The following is a 20,166-nucleotide window of genomic DNA, read 5'->3' as shown; positions in this document are numbered from 1 at the left end:
GACAGCAGCAGCTCACCTAGGGGACATAAATGCTGGTGGTGCACATTCCAGGAATATTTATCTACATGAGCTTCCCTGGAGGCTGACATCTTGATTGGATCTTTAGCACCAAGACCTAGCCCTTCCCAACTGCCTGTAGGGAAGTCTCAGGCCAAACATACAGGGTGAGAACACAGCCACACCCATCAGCAGACTTCGTAAGTCACAAAGGCACTTCCTAAGTCACTAAGACACAGCCCTACCCACCAGAGCTCCAGGACCAATCTTCACCCAGCAGTGGGCAGACACCAGCTCCTCCTGCCAGAAACCTGCATAAGCCTCTAGTTTAGCCTCATCCACCAGAGACAGATACCAGAAATAAGAAAACAAAATCCCAAAGCCTGTGGAAGGAATCCACAAACAAAGGCCAGACTCTACACTGGGACGGGCTGGACCCTGGACCTTGGATGACAAGAGAGGTGTACTGCTGGGACACATAGGACGTCTCTCACAGAGGGCCACCTCTCCAAGGTTGAGAAATGTAACTAACCTACCTAAAAATATAAATAGAAAGACAGACAATATGAGGTAGCTGAGGAGTATCTTCCAGGCCAAAGCACAAGATTAAATCCCAGAAGACGTAAGTGATGAGGTGATAGGCAATTTATCTGAGAAAGAGTTTAAAGTAATGATGGCCAAGATGTTCAGAGAACTCAAGAGGAGTATAGATGCACAGAGTGAAGTTTTCAGCAATGAGTTGGAAAAGATAAAGAATACCCAAACAGAGTTGAAGAATAAAATCACTGAAATGATCAACACACTAGAAAGAACCAAGAATAGACTAAATGAGGCAGAAGAACAGATCAGTGAGCTAGAAGACAGATTAGTGGAAATCACTAGTGCAGAACAAAGAAAAAGGAATGAAAAGAAATGAGGATAGTTTAAGAGAGCTCTGGGACAACAGGAAGCATAGTAATATTCACATTATAGGGGTCCCAGAAAGAGAAGAAAGGACCTGAGAAAATTTTGGGAGAGATAATAACCAAAAACTTCCCCAACTTGGGAAAGGAAACAGTTTCCCAAGTCCAGGAAAGCACAGAATGTACCACACAGGATCAACCCAAAGAGGAAAATACTGAGGCACATAGTCATCAAATTGACAACCATTAAGGATAAGGAGAAAATATTAAAATTAGTGAGAGAAAAGCAACAAGTAACATAAGGGAATTCCTATAAGGTTATCAGCTGATTTTTCAACAGAAATTCTCAAGGCCAGAAGGGAGAAGATAGATATATTTAAAGTGATGAAAGGGAAAAAACCTATAAACAAGAATACTCTCTCCAGCAAGGCTCTCACTCAGATTTGATGGAGAAATCAAAAGCTTCACAGATAAACAAAATTGAAAAGAATTCAGCACCACCAAACCAGCTTTACAACAAATGTTAAAGGATCTTCTCTAGTCATCAAAACATAAGGAAAGAGAACAAGAGAAAAAAAAAGAAAAAAAAGAAAAAGATTGCTTTGGTAGTTCTTTTATGGTTTGTATAAATTTTAGAGTTGTTTGTTTTAGTTCTGTGAAAAATGTTGTGAGTACTTTGACAAGGGTTGCATTGGATCTGTGGATTGCTTTGGGTAGTACAGCCATTTTGATAATGTTGATTCTTCCAATCTAAGAGCACAAGATATCTTTCCATTTCTTTGTATCTTCAATTTCCTTCATCAATGTTTTACAGTTTTCAGAATACAGGTAACCTCCTTGGTTAAGTTTATTTCTAGGTATTTTGTTGTTTTTGTGCAATGAAAATGCTTAATGCCAGTTATAAAATTCTGGTTTTTGAAGTGGAAAAAAAAGGGAATAAAGTGCTACAAATGGCAAAATATCCTCCTTTCTTATGGGTGAGTTGTATTTCATTATTTATATATGCTGCATCTTCTTTATCCACTCATTAATATGCGCTTACAATGCTCCCATATCTTGGCAATTGTAAATAATGTTGCTGTTGATAGTGTGGTATATGTAGCTTTTCAAATTAATTCTTTTTTGTGGTTTGCTTTTATTCCTTTGATAACTATGTAAATTTAAAAAGCTAAAGCTCTAAATGTTCTTAAAAACAATGAACAGTACCTATACGTAAATTTTTTAAAAATATGTGCAGTATATTGTGTATATGTATTTACATGCAACATACTGTATATGTGCAGTCAAATTGTAACAATTCTACCTAATAAAATTGAAAGAAGAAAAAAAAAGTGGTGTAGTATTAACACATAATGTACACACATCCTCCCATACACTTGAAATCATCTCTAGATTGGTTATAATACCTAATACAATGTAATGCTATGTAATGCTATGTAAATAGTTGTAAACACAATGTAAATGCTGTGTAAGTAGCTGCTTGCTGGCATGCAGCAATTTCAAGTTTTGCTTTTTGGAACTCTGTGGAAATTTTTTTTCCTGAATATTTTTGGTCCGTAATCTGATCAGTTGAATCCATGGATGTGGAACCCGCAGATATGGAGGGCCAACTGTATTTGGTTTCACTTAAGTTTTAAGTATTAAAGTATAGTCAAATCTACTTTCCTGGGTCTTGTGACTTATCTACATAGGGCTTGTCTATTAGAAGATTATGAAAATATTTTATATTATCTTCTAGTACTTTTATAGGCTTGCTTAAATTTACATTTCTAATCCATCTGTAATTTGGTTTTTTGTATGATAAATGAAATCTGAAAAACTATCATGCTATAATAAGGAACAAAGAAGGTATTAACTTTACTTACCTCGCTACTTGTCATTCTCCTGACGTTCTAGCAAGTTATAAGAGAAATACAGAGTCTAAACTCCAAGATAAAATGGAAATTCAATTGGAAAACCAATTTAATTTTTTAAAGTTGAATAAATGGTTTTTAAATAAGTATTTCGGTCAAGTTGATGCAGAATTAATTAGCATTACTTTTGCAACAGGATTTAAAGAGTAAAAAGCACCTTTCAACGGTCAAACAAAAAAATCAAACACAGATCCTTCTACAATTGATAGCATCTGAAATATAAAAATTATAATTTATTCAAATTTAAGAAACAACTGCACTGAGAAAAATGTTAATACTCTTTCTGAAACACTAAAAAGATATCAAAATACTGTATGTCCTTCAAAGGGTCACACATGCCACACAGGCACTCCGGCCCATAACGCGTTTGGAAAGATATAACAAGATTTGATTTATCATTTCATCATTATAATTTTACTCAGTGGAATATTAATGTCACATATATTTTTAAAATATAAATATTTTTTAAAGTTGTGCTTTACAATATGATATCAAGAACACAGAGCTGATGTAGGTTATATAGGTAATCATTTTGACTGTGTAAGAAATTTGATCAGAATACTGTTCTGGTAAAAGAAAAGCACCTTTTTCATCACTTATATTCAGCAATAGTGAAAATGCTCTATGTACACACTGGCTCTGAATAACTGATTTCATTTCTGATTCAAACCTGTTATGCTATCTATTACTGTTTTGATGATTACATAGTTCAACATAAAAAAGCATCCCACTCAGATTCTCAATAGTCTGATTAGGCAGATAACCTCCCAATCATAAAAGCTTTTAAGACAAGTATTAGGCAGATAAAGCATGGATATCAGACTCACTATAATTGGGATAAAAAGACAATTGTAAGAATACTGCACATTTGACACCTACTGCGTTTTTGTGCACTCAGCTTGCATTCTCTGCCTTTCTTCCTCCTCTCTGAAGTGCTAGATTAAAGTGTATTTATACTAGAAAGTTGTTAATAGAGTTAACATGAAAGACTATGTTTTCAGTCAAGACTTTCTAGATAAAATAGAAAATACTTGGAGATTTCTTATGTTTTTATGACCTTGCTTATAAAGAATGTTTTATGTGCCACACCTGCAGACTAAAATAAATCTGCATTTCACTCAAACCCAGTTGAATATCAGCTACAAAATATAGACACGAAGCAAAGTATGATAGCAGCAGTGATTCTTGGGGCAGCACATGCAAAAGTCAGTATTTTGCTATCTCTTTACATCAGAAAAGAAATGTGCCGAAGCTCCCTTTCCCATTCCACTTGAACTGGTTCCCCAGAATTGAAACAAACATCTCCTGTGACATTAAGTTGTCATCAGCTTGCGTGATCCCCAGTTCACTCAACCTTTTCTTCTTCATCTGGCCTTTCTGTGTGGAGGCAGCAACTAGTTCATTTACAATTTCACAATTGCCTTCGACTTGCTCAGAGAGGTCAGCTCTCTCACAAAGCTCCATTTTACCAGTTGCACATTGAATCAGCTCTTCTAGATCCACTCTTTCAGCTACATCTGCATCTCCACCTGTCTGAATTTTAAGTGCTTTATTTTCTGAAGAAACAAATGACAACAAAAAAGTTAAATATACAAACCCAACTGAAACATATGTTATCTATATAAAACATAACGTATTTCAAGTTTTTTTTCTGTCAAGGATTCCTGCACTCATCTGACTGGACTTTCTCAAGTCTTAAGTATCTCAATGAGCCATTGTCTTATTTTTCATACCGAGGTTTCCTGACCTTCATACAGGATTACCAATTTTGAATTTTCTCTTTTTATCCTAAATCTCACTCATTCAACAGACATCTCTTGGATATCTAATATACACTGAGCACTATGTTAGGAGTCAGATGCAAAGATAAGTAAAACAGTGCTATTCTCCCTAAAGGAACTCCTAATTTAGCAGCTAATTATAACATTATAAGTGACTGCCTGTGATGGCCGGAACTCTAGACGACCTCCATGATACCTACCCCTTAGTGTTACTTTCATGACTATTAAGTGACAAAAGGATTTTGCAGATGTAACTAAGGTTACTAATCAGTTTACCTTAAGAATAAAAATTCAGGTGAACCTAATCTAATCCTATGAACCCTGTAATAGGGTTTTCTTTGGCTGAATGAAGAAGAACGCATGAGGAGATTCAAAGCACGAGAAAGATTCAAAGCATGAGAGATTTGCTTACGGAGGTTCTCTGTTGGTAAAATGGACAGGGTCACAGGGCAAGGACCTGAGAGTGGCCCTGAAGAGCTAAGAGCAATCCCCAGTCAACAGCCAGCGAAAAAATTTTTAAATTGGAGACCTCTATCCTACAAGCTCAAGGAAATTGATTCTGCCAACAACATAAATGAGCTTGCAAGCAGATTCTCCCCCAAGAACTTTCAGATAAGAGCCCCGCCCAGCTGATCCCTCAATTTCGTCCTTGTGAGACCCTAAGCAGATAACCTGGCCAAACCTACCTAAACTTCTGAGCTATAGAACTGTGAGGAGAAAAAGAACACACAGATAACTGGAGTGGATCCTGAAGGATGACAAGGACTACTCATTACCCTTTAAACTTTCCTCACCAATGCCAATGCATAATTCTTCTCCATGACTGAGATTTCAGAGTGATCTGAGTCATGGCTTGAAATTCATGAATTTCCCACTGAGTTAGCTCAGCTTTGCTGCCAAGAAAGACAGTTGACAGGGAGGCATTTACTTCTACAAATAAAAAATAGAGGCAAACTCCACAATCCCCTCCAGTGAATGCAGGCTACCTCTTGGCACATTGATTTCTCTGCCTCCACCCTTAACAAATGCCAGCAGGAGCCATCATTGCTATCATATGTCCATCCTTATTCTATAAATTTAGAGAGCCAAGCATGATAAGAAGGGAACTGCAGGACCTCAGAAACTACTTATCAAGGTTCTAATGAGTAGCTGAACTAGATGATCTTGAAAGTTTCTTTCACTCGGATATTCTATGTTATAGCTTTACCAAGCTTCTCCATCTCCACATCCAAGCATATGCCAGTTTTTTTTGTTGTTTTTTTTTTTGGTGGGGGTGTGGAAAAGACAATTCAGATCCTTAATCAGAGTTTAATGCTGAAATAAAACAAGTTAGGTCTGGTTTTTATTTTGAAAAGTACTAAATATAGCATACCTTCACTTCCATCTTGGGCATTTTCTTGCAGGTCAGAGAAAATTGTAGGTTTCACCAAGACAACACCATAACCTTCATTATTATGTATGACATTATTCACCATGGATATTTTTGGAATGTCATAATGTTCATCTAAGAAGTCCTATGACATTGAAAACAAAAGTTTTAAGAAGCTATCACATTCAACACTGCCTGCTTTAAAAAATCTCACTTTTTTCAGGCTATTCTAAAAATGGAATAGAAAGCTATGCTTATTAATATGTGGTAGCACAATCTGAGCTCTGAGTGACAGAGCATTCCTCGTCATTTCTACAGATCTACAGACAGCAAAGTGTTCTCACAAGAGACTTTCAACCACTAACTATTGATGCTATTAAAATTTACATACTGTTTATGCTTTTCAAAGCCAGAAAACAACAAAACCCAACATGGGAATTTAATAAAACAATTATTTCTTAGGTGAAATCACTCCAGCCTTTGGAAAGAGGGTGTCTCAGCAGGTGCTCACCTTAATGAGGATCCCTTCCTTGCAGTGATGGATCCCGTTGTCACTCAGGGTGCACTTACTCCCAGGATATATTTCAATACCAGCACCCTATAAGTTATATTTTAAGATAATGACAATCAGTTTTAAATAAGAAAGACTGTAAGAGAAGGTTTACTATATCACTTCTTAGACATTAACACAGTACAAATATACAAAGTGTTTGACAGAAAGGTTTATGGGTATCTTAATGAACATTTCCATTTGCTCCACTTCCAGCAAGTTGTCTATCACTTACCTTTTCAAATACACACACACACACACACACACACAACAATGGCTAAGAGTATCAACACTTGTTATCTGTTTAACTCTCTATTATCTGGACAAATCAGTTTTCTGACTCTGCCCGAAAAAGTCATCTAACAATTTTGCTGAAAGATACACTTATTCAAAATGACCATCCTCTCAGAGATAATTAGAAAACAGTATTCAAATCTTATAAAATATTGTTAAGTTGTGGATAGAAATATGACCCTGTATTTTTAAAAGCACACCAGTTTAAAAATATCCCAACCTAACTTGAAAATCACTTCTATGAGTTAAAGCAATTAATGGTCTCCACTACTACACACATGTTAAATTAGCAGCCAATTCACATGTCTTGTTTATACGTATATAGTAACCAGAAAGACCCATGCATGGCCACTTTTCCCCTCTTGGACTGACCTGCTTCCAATTCTTGGGAGTGTACTCCCTTTCACTATTTTTTTTTACTTCACTAATAAAAATCTTGTTTATATCAAAAAAAAAAAAAAAAAGAAAGAAAGAAAGACCTATGCATGGCCCAAGTCTCTCACACTGCCCTTTGGCACCACATGGTACCAAAAGAAAAAGTAACAGTAACAGGAATAATTTATTTCCTGATGCTATGCTAGGCACTTTGGTAAGAAAAAATGATTCACTCAAATCTCTGTGATTATTTAAAAAATCATTTTTGGAATAATTTTATACACAATATGCTAGATGAAGAAGAGTCACTATTAACCATTTATGACACATCTATCACATGTATGTTGAGTCGTTTTTCTAGGAATAGTAGTGTACCATGAGAAAAATTTATTACGACTTCCTCCTTTAGGGATTACTAAAACATATGTAGTGGGATCTTTTTACCTAACTCTCTGTAGAGAGGTAAAAAGATCTGAGAAATGGGCCTTCAGCTAAGAGATTTTCTGCTAGAAGCTATGTACAAAAAAAGATTTAGGGGCAATAACATTAAAAATACATATACAACAAGACAGTTAAAGTTAAATATGAAATTATCAGGATCATGTAAAACTTAAAGAAAAGAGTAATTTAAGCCAGCAGCCACCTAGTAAATGGGACAATCATGTTCAAAATATGCTATGAAACTTAACAGATATTTGGTTAACTAAAAAGAAATCAAAGAAGGTGGCACTTCTAAGATGATGGTACAAGTAAAAACCATGGACATTACATATAAAACAAATATGAGAAGAAAAGTGGAGTAAAGAAGGCAGATCAGCTACACACTTCAACACCTAAGAATGACACCAACACAGTGGTGCATTCCCTGGGTTTTCTTTTTGCCTCATATTCCCAGGCAAGAAGCTAAAGAAGCTGGAAATCCATAAACATCAGACACAGACCAGAAAAGCCTCCCCAAAAGCCTGCTCTCTCTAGCCAAAGGACCAGGTAGCCTAGGAGGACAGAAACTTTGAAACAATAGCTTTATTCCAGCTAAATACCATAGGAAAATAACTGGCCCACCCCAACCCATGCTGGCAAGTGCCAAAGAGGAGCTTAGACTTCCACACTCTTGAGGCTGTGACCAGGCACCCCAACACCCACAATGAGATGGTATCAGTTAAGGCCAAGGATTTTCATCCCCACCAGATGGTAACAAGGCCCTCCCCCTTATGGAGACTACATGAGGAGCCTGGACTTGTACCCCTACCCAGCAGTAACAAAGTGCTGCACTCCCTCCCCACTGCAGTGATGTGAGAGCAGGCCTAGTGGAGGGTTGGGACTTTCATCATTGCCAGTGGTAACAAGACCACTGCCATGCACCAGAGCATCAGTGGAGACATGTGGGAAGCTGAAATTCTCACCCCCACCCAGCAGTTAACAAGGAGCTTCCCCACTCAACTAAAATGTCGACAGAGGCCAAATGGGGAACCTGGACTTCTACCCCCACCTGGTAGTAACAAGGAAGTATCCTCCACCTTATCCACTCCTGTAATGGTGTAAGAAAAGCCTAGCTAAAACAGGAGATCTAGATTCTCACAACATAATATAAAATATCCAGTTTCAGTTGAAAAGCACTTGTCGTATCAAGCACCAAGAAGACGTCAAAGTGAATAAGGTAATCAGTAGAAGACAAAACCAAGATGTCAGAGATGTTGGAATTAGCTGACAATGGTTTTAAATCAGCCATAATAAATATGCTTTAATGAGCAATTATGAATATATTTTAAACAAATGAAAAACAAAAGGCTGAACAAAGAAACAAGATATAAAGAACCAAATGAAAATTTCAAAACTGAAAAATACTATAACTGAAATAAAAAGCTCAGAGGATGGGTATAGCAGCCGAAAGGAAAAAACAGTAAAGAATCAGTGAAATGGAAGACAGAACAATAGAAATTATCCAGTCTGAACAGCGGAAAAAAATGTACTGAAAAAGAAAAGTGAACAGAGCCTCAGGGATCTGTGGAACAAAAACAAAAGATCTAAAATTTGTGTCATCAGAGCTCTAGAAAGAAAGAAGTGTGAAAGAAACAACAACAGCAAACAAACAAAAAATAGTTTAAAACTCCCAAATTTGGCAAGATATTAAATCTACACATTCAAGAAGCTGAGAAAACCCCAAATAGGATAAACTCAAGTAAATTTATTCCAAGATAATAATAATTAAACTTCTGAAAACTTAAGACCAAAAAGGGAGGGTAAGTGGGGAGGAAAGGGGGAAAAAAAGAAGAAAAAAAAAATCATGAAAGTAGTCCAAGAAATACAATGTCTTACCTATTAGGGAAAAATTCAAATGAGGAAGATTTCTCATCAGAAACCATGGAGGCCAGAAGAAAGCAGTACAGTATTGTTCAAAAGGGCTAAAAGAAAAAAACTGTCAACTTAGAATCCTATACCCAGTGAAAATATCCTTCAGGAATAAGAAGAATCAAGACAGTCTAAGATGAAGGATAATGAAGAGAATTTGTCACCAGCAGACCAACCCTAATAGAATAGCTACCAGAAGTTCTCTAATCAAAAAAGAAACAATAAAAGGGGACATCTTAGAACATCAGAAAGGGAGAAAGTGCTGAGTAAACAAAAATATGAGTAAATACAATAGGTTTCCTTCTCTTTGAGTTTCTAAATTACTTTTGAAACTAAAAACAACATTGTCTAATGTGGTTCTAGAAGCATGTAGACAAAACATTTAAGACAATTATAAACAGGGGATGGTAAAGAGATGCTAAGGGAAGAAAGTTTCTATACTTCACTTAAGCTGGTGAAATGACAACATCAGTAAACTGTAGTAAACTGTGATATGTTATGAATATATAATGCAATGTCTAAAGCAACCACTTAAAAAGACATATAAAGAGATACACTCAAAAAAAATAGAATTCTGAAAAATGTTCAGGTAACCCACAGCAGCGAAAAAAGAGAAAAATGAAAACCAGAGAACAGAAAACAAAAAATAAAATGATAGAATAAAGACTTAACATCAATAATTACATCAAGTGTAATGGTCTAAATATACCAATTAAATGACAGAGACGGGCAAAGTGGATTAAAAAAATACTAAAAAATAATATGCTATCTACAGTTTGCTTCAAATAGAATAAAGGCGGGATGAAAATAAAAGGATAGAAAAATATATATGATGCAAACTTTAATCAAAGGAAGGCAAATGTGACTTTATTAATATCAAATAAAGTAGAATTCAAAGCAAAGAAAATTACCAGAGACAGACAGTTAACATTACATAATGATAAACAGGTTGATTCACCAAAAAGACAGCAATCCTAAATGGGTATGCACCAAATAACAGAATTACAAAATATGTGTAGCAAAAACTAAGGACTGAAAGGAGAAACAGACAAATCCACAATTATAGTTGGAGATTTTAACATCCACCTCTCAACAACTGACACAAGAACTAGACAGAAAATCAGAAAGAATATAGAAGAATTGAAAAACATTATCAACCAACATGATCTAGTTGACATTTATAGAATATTCCATTCAATAACAGCAGAATACACATTACTTTTCAAAGGCCTATGGAACCAAGACAGATCATATTCTGGACCATAAAAACAAACCTCAACAAAACTGAAAGAATAAATTATACACTGCATTTTCTGACCACAATGGAATCAAACCAGAAATCAACAAAAGATAACAGTAAAATTCCAAATATCTGGAAACTAAAAAACACACTTCTAAATACTACATGGATCAAAAATGAAAATGCAACATATCAAAATTCGCTATATCAGTGCCAAGAGGGAAATTTACAGCATTAAAAGCATACATCAGAAAAGAGGAAAAGTCTTAAAAACAAAAACAAAAACAAACAAAGCATAAATACAGAACAGAAATAGACTCATACACATAGAATACAGACTTGTGGTTGCCAAGGGGGTGGGGGGTGGGAAGAGACAGACTGGGATTTCAAAATTGTAGAATAGGTAAACAAGATTATACTGTATAGCACAGGGAAATATATACAAGATCTATGGTAGCTCACAGAGAAAGGAACGTGACAATGAACATATATATGTTCATGTATAATTGAAAAATTGTGCCCTACACTGGAATTTGACACAGCATTGTATGATTATAAATCAATAAAAAATGTTAAAAAAAAAAAAAAAGAGGAAAAGTCTTAAATCAGTAATCTAGGCTCTCACCTGAAGAACCCAGAAAAAGAGCAAAATAAAACCACAGCAAACAGAAGGAAAGAAACAATAAAGACAAGAGCAAAAATAAATAAAACTGAAAACAAAATAATGAAACAGAATTGATAATAATAATGAATAATAATAATGAAACAGAATAATAATAATGAAAGAGTTGGCACTCTGAAAAAAATCAATATAATTGACAATTCTAGCAAGAATGACAAAGCAAAAAAAATAGAGAGAGAGAGACTATACAAACTACAAATATCTAGAATAAAATGTAGGATATCATCACAGGCTCTGCAAACATCAAAAGAATAAGGGTTTACCATAAACAACTCTACGAGTTTGATAATTTAGAAGAAATGGTCCACCTGCCTCTCCAGGCTGGTGTGAGGCCCAGCAGGCTGTGTTGAGGGTGGTGCATGTAACACCTGGTGCACTAGAGAGCCTGCCGCCACCACTGTCAAACAGAAAAGCCTTTCACCAAAAACCGTGCCTGGCCATGGGGGCTCTGTACCCTGAGTGACTCACTCAATATGAGTAAGTCACTGAATAGCCATATAGCTATTAAGGAAACTCAATTCATAATTTTAAAACTCCCAAAAAAGAAATCTCCAGGCCCAGCTGATTTCACCAGAGAAATCTTAAAAAAAAAAAAACCAATTCTATACAATCTCTTCCAGAAAACAGGAAAGAAGGGAATATCTCCAAATTCATTTCATGAAACTAGTGTTACTCTGATAACAAAACCAGACAAAGACAATAGAAATAAAGAAAACTTCAAACCAATATCCCTCATGAATATAGACATACAAATAAATTCTTAGTAAAATATTAGCAATATAATTCAGCAACATGTAAAAAAATTACACACTATGACTAAGTGAAGCTTATTTCAGGGATACAAGGTTGGTTCAAAATTTGAAAATCAATCATTTGTAATCCATAAAAACTTGATGCAGAAAAAAAACATTTAATAAGAGTCAACATATATTCCTTATAAAAGTTCTCAAAAAGCAAAAAGAAAGAAAACTTTCTCAGTTTGATTAAGAATATCAACAACAACAAAATAATCTACAGTTAACCTTATACTGGTGGCCAAGATGGCAAAGTAGGAAGACCCATGAGCACCTACCCTGACAAGCACACCAAAATTAAAATTATTTACAGAGCAACTATCAATGAGAGCAGCCTGACGACTAGCAGAAAATATTTCCAATATAAACAAGGAACCACAATGAGACAGGTAGGAGACGCAGAGATCTACTAGAGTCAAGACCTACACCCCCAGGATAGGCAACCCATAAATGGGAACTAGGCAAAATGACAGAGGAACAGGTTCCATTGGAAGGAACAAGATAAAATCACACAAGAAGAACTAAGTGTAGTGGAGATAAGCAATCTACCTGATAAAGAGTTCAAGGTAATGATCAAAAGATGATCAAAGAACATGGGAGAAAACTGGATGAACACAGTAAGGTTAACAAAGAGAAAATATAAAGAAGAACCAAACGGAGATGAAGATACAACAACTGAAATGAAAAATAAATAAGAAACCAATAGCAGATTAAATGATTCAGAGGAAAAGACCAGCTAGCTGGAAGACAGAATAGTAGAAATCACTGAAGCTGAACAGAAAAAGGAATAAAAAGAAATGAGGACAGTTCAAGTGACCTCTGGAACAACATTCACATTATCAGGATCCCAGAAGGAGAACAGAGATAGAAAGGGGCAGAGAATATATTTGTAGACATAAAGGTGAAAACTTCCCTAGCCAGAGAAACAGACATGCAGGTCCAGGAAGCAGAGAAAGTCTCAAACAGTATTAAATCAAAGAGGACTACACCAAGACACACTGTAATTAAAATGGCAAAAATTAAACATAAAGAGAAAATATTAAAAGCAGCAATGGAAAAGCATCAAGTTACATATAATGGAATGCCCACAACTGATTTTTCAGCAGAAACTCTGCAGGTCAAAGAGAGTGTCATGATATATTCAACGTGATGAAATGGAAAAACCTAAAATCAAGAAAACTCTATCATTGGAAAGTAACCTGAAAAAAATACATGTATATATAACTGAATCACTTTGCTGTACACTTGAAACTAACAGTATTGTAAATCAGCTAGACTTCAATTAAAAAAAGAAAGAATCCTGATATCAGACACTAGGAGATGAAAGGCCAGCATACTCCATGGTCCACCCAAAGAACAGGAGGGCAACAGGGACAGGCAGGGACAAATCATGACCCTCCTGGCTTGAAATGTGGTAAGGGAGGAGGACACCCTGCAGGGACAGTGAGGATGAGAAGGGATCTAGGCTGGAGCTCAAAGGATGCTTCCCACCTTCCTGACTGTATCGTTCCCTTATCGTATGTATAATAGCTGTATTGAGATACAATTCACATACTATGCAACTCACCCACTTAAAGTTTTTGACCATTCAGTGGTTTTCAATATTTTCACATAGTTGTGCGACCATCACCACAGTCAATGTTAGAACATTTTCATCACCTTAGAAAGAGACCCTGTACCCTTCAGCAATTACCCCAATTCCCTCTTCCCTACCCTACCCACCAGTCCTAGGCAATCACTACTCTACTTTCTATCTATACAGATGTGCCTGTTCTGGATATTTCACATAAGATGAATTATAAATATGTTGCAATAAAAAGAATACTCTATTCGACAAGGCTTCCATTCAGATTTGATGGAGAGATCAAAAGTCTTATAGACAAGCAAAAGCTAAAAGTGTTCATTCAGCACCACCAAACCAACTTTGCAAGAAATGTCAAAGGGAATTCTCTAAGTGAAAAAGAAAAGACCACAACTAGAAACATGAAAATTACGAAAGGAAAAAACTCATTGATAAAGGCAATTATTCAGTAAAGACAGTAAATCAATCATGTAAAAAGCTAGTAGGAAGGTTACAAGACAAAAACAGTAAAATCATCTGTATCTGCAATAAGTAGTTAAAGGACACACAAAATAAAAAAAATTTTAAATACGATATCAAAAACAGTAACCATAGAGGGAGGAGAGTAAACTGCAGGATTGTTAAAATGTGTTTGAAATTTAGAGATCAGAAAATTAATATAAACCTCATGATAACCACAGTCCAAAAATCTGAAATAGATACACATCTACAAAAAAAAAGGAATCCAAATATAACACTAAAAATAGTCTTCAAATCACAAGGTAAGAGAACAAAAGAAAATAAAGGAACAATAAAGAACTACAAAAACAATCCAAAAACAACCAAAACAAAATAACAGTAAGTATAAACCTATCAATAATTACTTTAAATGTAAATGGACTAACTGCTCCAATCAAAAGACAGAGTGGCTGAATGGATACAAAAACGAGATGATATATAAGCTGACTACAAGAAACTCACTTCAGATCTGAAGACACACAGACTGAAAGCGAAGGGATGAAAAAAGGTACTCCACGCAAATGCAAATAAACAGAAAGCTGGGACAGCAATACTTATATCAGACAAAACAGACTTTAAAACAAAGACTGTAACAAGAGATAACAAAGGATACTACATAATGATAAAGAGATAGATCCAACAAGAAGATATATCAGTTGTAAATATGTATGCACTGATACAGGAGAATATAAAGTAAGAAACTGACAGTAACACAATAATAGTAGGGAACTTAACACCCCATCAGTGGACAGATCATCCAGACAGATAATCAGCAGGAAAATACTGGCCTTAACTGACCTATTAGACAAGATGGATTTAATAAATATATGAAGAACATTCCATTAAAACACAGCAGAATACACATTCTTTTCAAGGTCACATGGAACATTCTTCAGGTCACAAAACAAATCTCAAAAATTTAGAAGACTGAAATGATAACAAGCATCTTTTCTGATCACAATGGTATGAGACTACAAATCAACTACAAGAAAAAAAAACGAAAAATAACACAAACATGTGGGGGCTGAACAATATACTAGTAAATAAACAATGGGTCACTAAAGAAATCAAAGGAATCAAAAAATACCTGAAAACAGATGAAACAGAAATACAGTGATCCAATATCTATGGGATGCAGCAAATGCAGTTCTAAGAGAGAAGTTTATAGTGATATAAGCCTACCTCAGGAAACAAAAATCTCAAATAAACAACCTAAACTAACACCTAAAGGAACTAGAAAAAGAACAAACAAAACCCAAAATTAGGACAAGGAAAGAAATAATAAAAGTCAAAGCACAAATAAATGAACTAGAGACTGAGAAACAATAGAAAAGATTAATGAAATGAAGAGCTAGTTCTTTGTAAAGATAAACAAAATTGATGAACCTTTGGCCAGACTCATCAAGAAAAAAGAGGGTCCAAATAAAATCAGAAATGAAAGAGGACAAGTTACAACTGACTGCAGAAATACAAAAGATCATATGAAATTACATATAAAAATTATATGCCAATAAAATGGACAACCTAGAAGAAATGGATAAATTCCTACCCCCCAAGACTAAATATGGAATAAATAGAAAATATGAACAGATCAACTACCAGTAATGAAACTGAACCAGTAATTAGAAAGCTCCCATCAAACAAAAGTCCAGGACCAGACAGCTTCACAGGTGACTCCTACCAAATGTTTAAAGTGTTAACACCTATCCTTCCCAAACTATCCCCCAAAATTGAAGAACTCATTCTATGAAATCAGCATTACCCTGATACCAAAACCAGAAAAAGACACTACACAAAAAAGATTACAGGCCAATATTCCTGACAGTTATAGATGCAAAAATCCTCAAGAAAATATTAGCAAATCAAATACAACAATACATTAAAAGGATTGCACACCATGATCAACTTGGGTTAATCTCAAGGATGCAAGGATGGTACAATATTTGAAAATCAATCAACATGATACACCACATTAACAAATGAAAGTATAAAAATCATATGATCACCTCAGTAGATGCAGAGAAAGCTTAGGACAAAATTCAATATCCACTATATGCATATTCAATGGTGAAAAGCTAAAAACATTTCCTCTAAGATCAAGAGCACGATGAGGATGCCTGCCTCTTGCCACTTTTATTCAACACAGTATTGGAAGTCATAGCCACAGCAATCAGACAAGAAATAAAAAGAACCCAAATTGGTAAGGAAGAAGTAAAACTGTCAGTTTTTAGATGGCATGATACTATCCATAGAAAAGCCTAAAGATACCACCAAAAAATTATTAGAACTCATTAATGAATTTGGTAAAGTGGCAGGACACAAAATTAACACACAGAAATCTATTTCATTTCTATACACTAACAACTATCAAAAAGACAAATTAAGAAAACTATCCCATTTACAATCACATTAAAAAGAATAAAATATCAAGGAATAAATCTAACTAAGGAGGTGAAAGACACGTACTTGGAAAACTTAAGAAACTAATGAAAAAAACTGAGAACGACACAAACAGGTGGAAAGATATACCATGATCATGGATTGAAAGAATATTATTAAAATGACCATACCATCCAATGCAATCTACAGATTCAAAGCAATTCCTATCAAAATACCAATGGCATTTTTCACAGAACTAGAAAATTATAAAATTTGTATGGAAACACAAAAAGACCCCAAATAGCCAAAACAATCTTGAGAAAGAACAACAAAGCTGGAGGGGTCATGCTCCCTAACTTCAGACCACACTACTAAGCTACAGAAATCAAAATAATATGGTACTAGCACAAAAATAGAGACATAGATCAATGAGACAAACAGAGAGCCCAGAAATTAGCCCACACTATATGGATAATTAATCTACAACAAAAGAGGCAAGAATACACAACAGAGGAAAGGCCGCCTCTTTAACAGAGATCGTTGGGAAAACTAGACGTCTGCAGGCAAATGAATCAAACTGGACTACTTTCTCACACCACTTACACAGATAAACTCAAAATGGCTTAAAGACTTAAATATAAAACTGAAACCATAAAACTTCTCGAAGAAAACATAGCCAGTGCTTTCTTTTACAATGGTCTAAGCGTTGTTTTTTGGGGCTATGTCTCAGGCAAGGGAAACAAAAGCAAAAATAAAGAAATGGGATACATCAAACTAAAAAACTTCTGCATAACAAAGGAAACTATTAAGAAAATGAAAAGGCTATATACTGAATGGGAGAAGATATTTGCTAATGATATATCCAATAAGGGGTTAATATCCAAAATATATAAAGAACCTACACAACTCAACAACAACAAAAACCCACAATCTGATTAAAATATGGATCCAGAGACATTTTTCCAAAGAAGACATACAGATGGCCAACAGGCACATGAAAAGATACTCAGCATCACTTAATCATTAGGGAGAAGCAAATCAAAACCACAATGAGACATCACCTCACATCTGTCAGAAGAGCTACAATCAAAAAGGCAAGAAACACTAAGTGTTAGCAAGGATGTGGAGAAAAGGGAACCCTCATGCACTGCTGCTGGGAATGTAAATTAGTGCAGCCACTGTAGAAAACAGTATGGACATGCCTCTAAAAGTTAAAAATAAAACTACCATACAATTTATGAAGAATACAAAAACAATTCCAAAAGATATATGCACCTTTGTATTCAATACAGCATTATTTACAATAGCCAAGAGATCAAGCAACCTAAGTGCCCATCAACAGATGAATGGATAAAGATGTAGTGGGGTATGCTTACATTACTCAACCACAAAAAAGAATGAAATCTTGCCATTTTCAACAACTGGGATGGACCTAGACAGTATCATGCTAAGTGAAATAAGACAGAGAAAGACAAATAGTGTATAATTTCCCTTATATGTAGAATCTAAAAAACATAACAAAACAGAAACAGAGTCACAGATATAGAGAACAAACAGGTGGTTGCCAGAAGGGAGGGAGGTGGAGTGGAAAAACAAACAAAAAAAAAGGTAACTCTGGGAGGTAATGAATGCTAAGTAGCTCAGTTGTGGCGATCATTTCACAATGAGTATTTATAGGAAACCAGAACATTTGTACACCTTAAATATATAACTATTTTCAATTATTCCTCAATAACAATGAAAATGGATTTTTCACATTCTTTTAAAAAAAAAAAAAACCTCATACTTATGGTACAATACTGAATACAGTCCCCCTAATATCAAGACTAAGGTAAGGATGTCCACCCTCACCCCTCTTATCCAACTTAGTGCTGGAAGTTCTAGTCAGTACCCTAAGGCAAGAAAAGGAAACAAAAGGCATACAGATTGGAAAGGAAGAAATAGACTGTCTCTATTTACAGATAACATGACTGACTTCTTTGAAGAAGGAGAACAGGAGTATGTGTTTACATCTTGTCCCACATCTTATTTACTTATTTAAACTTAACTTAAACTAGTTCCCACAAAGGATAGGAGATTATCATACCTTGGCACCATATAAATCTGAGTTCCTCATTAAAAATTCTGCTGATGTTCGAACCGTGACTCCTGTTGTTTCACACTGCAGTACACAGTTTTCCAATGTAGTCTTGCCACGGTGAATGACTATGATAAAAACACGCAATCAAATGCTTTCAGAAGTAATGTGTCATTTACAACATTAGAAATGGCCCAGAGTTGATATTAGATATAGTCCAAATATTTCTCATTTAAACTTTGTTACTGGAATTATGAATTCATAATTTATAAAATAATGACTATTTTGAATGATTTTCTAAAAATTTAAAAGCAGCATTCTTAAAAAAGAATGACTTGATCTCAGAAATGCAAACTCAAGTTATAAAGTACTTCTCATTCCAAAAAAAAAAAGGTTATCAGAGGGTGATTTTCAAGAGCATCTTAGAAGGGAGAAGAAAAGGAGGCCCAATGCAAGCTAGAAGATATTGATCCTAGGAAACAAATACTATCACCTAGGGCTAAATGAAATGCAAAGAACACTGGCCACAATGTTGGAATGTTTTAAAAGAAAAAAATGATCACACAGAAACCAATATTAAACTAACAAATTTTCAAGAATAGGCTGAATTATTTTTCACTTTAAAGTAAGCTTCTTAAGTTGTCAAGCTATGTACATAAATAATCAGCTTTCCATAGTACTCAAGAGTGGTATTTTATTAAATTCTACCTTCCAAGGAAAGTAAAGTTTTCCTTCAAAGCCTGGAACAAATAATAAATGAAATATTGAGATATTTACTTAAGATTCCTTCTACAGCATCATGTTGAACAAATTTTATGCTTGAGATTTTAATATCCACACCCGTACAATCCACAAATGTGTCTCCTTTGCCTCTCTTTTCTATCACAATATCATCTGGCAGACCATACCCTAAGGAAGAGAGCAAGAACATTTAAGATGGGTGAGGGGAAATGTCTAAACCCAAAATTACTATGACAGATTTCTCTATTCCAAATGATTCCAAATGACACCAATCAACCCAGTTGCATTTAAACAAAATTTAGACCAAGGTATACAATTTTTAATAATAACTCCTCAATTTGTCCCCATATTAGGAAGACTACCTCCTATCAATTATCTCATTATCGGTTAAGCACTAAATTCACTTATAAAACTACTACCAAAAAATAATAATCTTAAGTACTCACAGCTGAGCCAAAGGACTTTAAAGCATTTAGCCCTTATAAGTTTTTTTTTCCCTAACTCTAAGATTATATTATTCTAATGTAATTAGGTTTGAAAAAGCTTAAGCATTTCTCAAGATTTTCTAATTTTTTATATTCTCTCAAACAGATTGAATTAAAATATTGACAAACTTGACTAAAACAGTTTTAGCTACTGGAAA

General features: G+C 34.9%; 1 protein-coding gene across 1 annotated transcript in view; it reads right to left on the bottom strand.

Annotated features, from left to right (window-relative positions):
* Positions 1–3,025: 3,025 nt before the first annotated feature.
* Positions 3,026–20,166, bottom strand: part of SHCBP1 (SHC binding and spindle associated 1) — a 32,660-nt gene continuing 15,519 nt past the window's right edge. The window contains exons 9-13 of the mRNA XM_074370817.1: positions 19,560–19,691; positions 18,792–18,910; positions 6,474–6,560; positions 5,966–6,107; positions 3,026–4,368 (exon numbers count right to left, since the gene is read on the bottom strand). Of these exons, the coding sequence (XP_074226918.1) occupies positions 4,043–4,368; positions 5,966–6,107; positions 6,474–6,560; positions 18,792–18,910; positions 19,560–19,691 (806 nt within the window). The 3' untranslated portion in view covers positions 3,026–4,042. The remainder of the gene's footprint in view (positions 4,369–5,965; positions 6,108–6,473; positions 6,561–18,791; positions 18,911–19,559; positions 19,692–20,166) is intronic.

This window comes from Camelus bactrianus, chromosome 9 (genome assembly GCF_048773025.1).
Source record: "Camelus bactrianus isolate YW-2024 breed Bactrian camel chromosome 9, ASM4877302v1, whole genome shotgun sequence".
Classification (NCBI taxonomy): domain Eukaryota; kingdom Metazoa; phylum Chordata; class Mammalia; order Artiodactyla; family Camelidae; genus Camelus; species Camelus bactrianus.
This window is presented reverse-complemented; position numbering and strand designations above follow the sequence as displayed.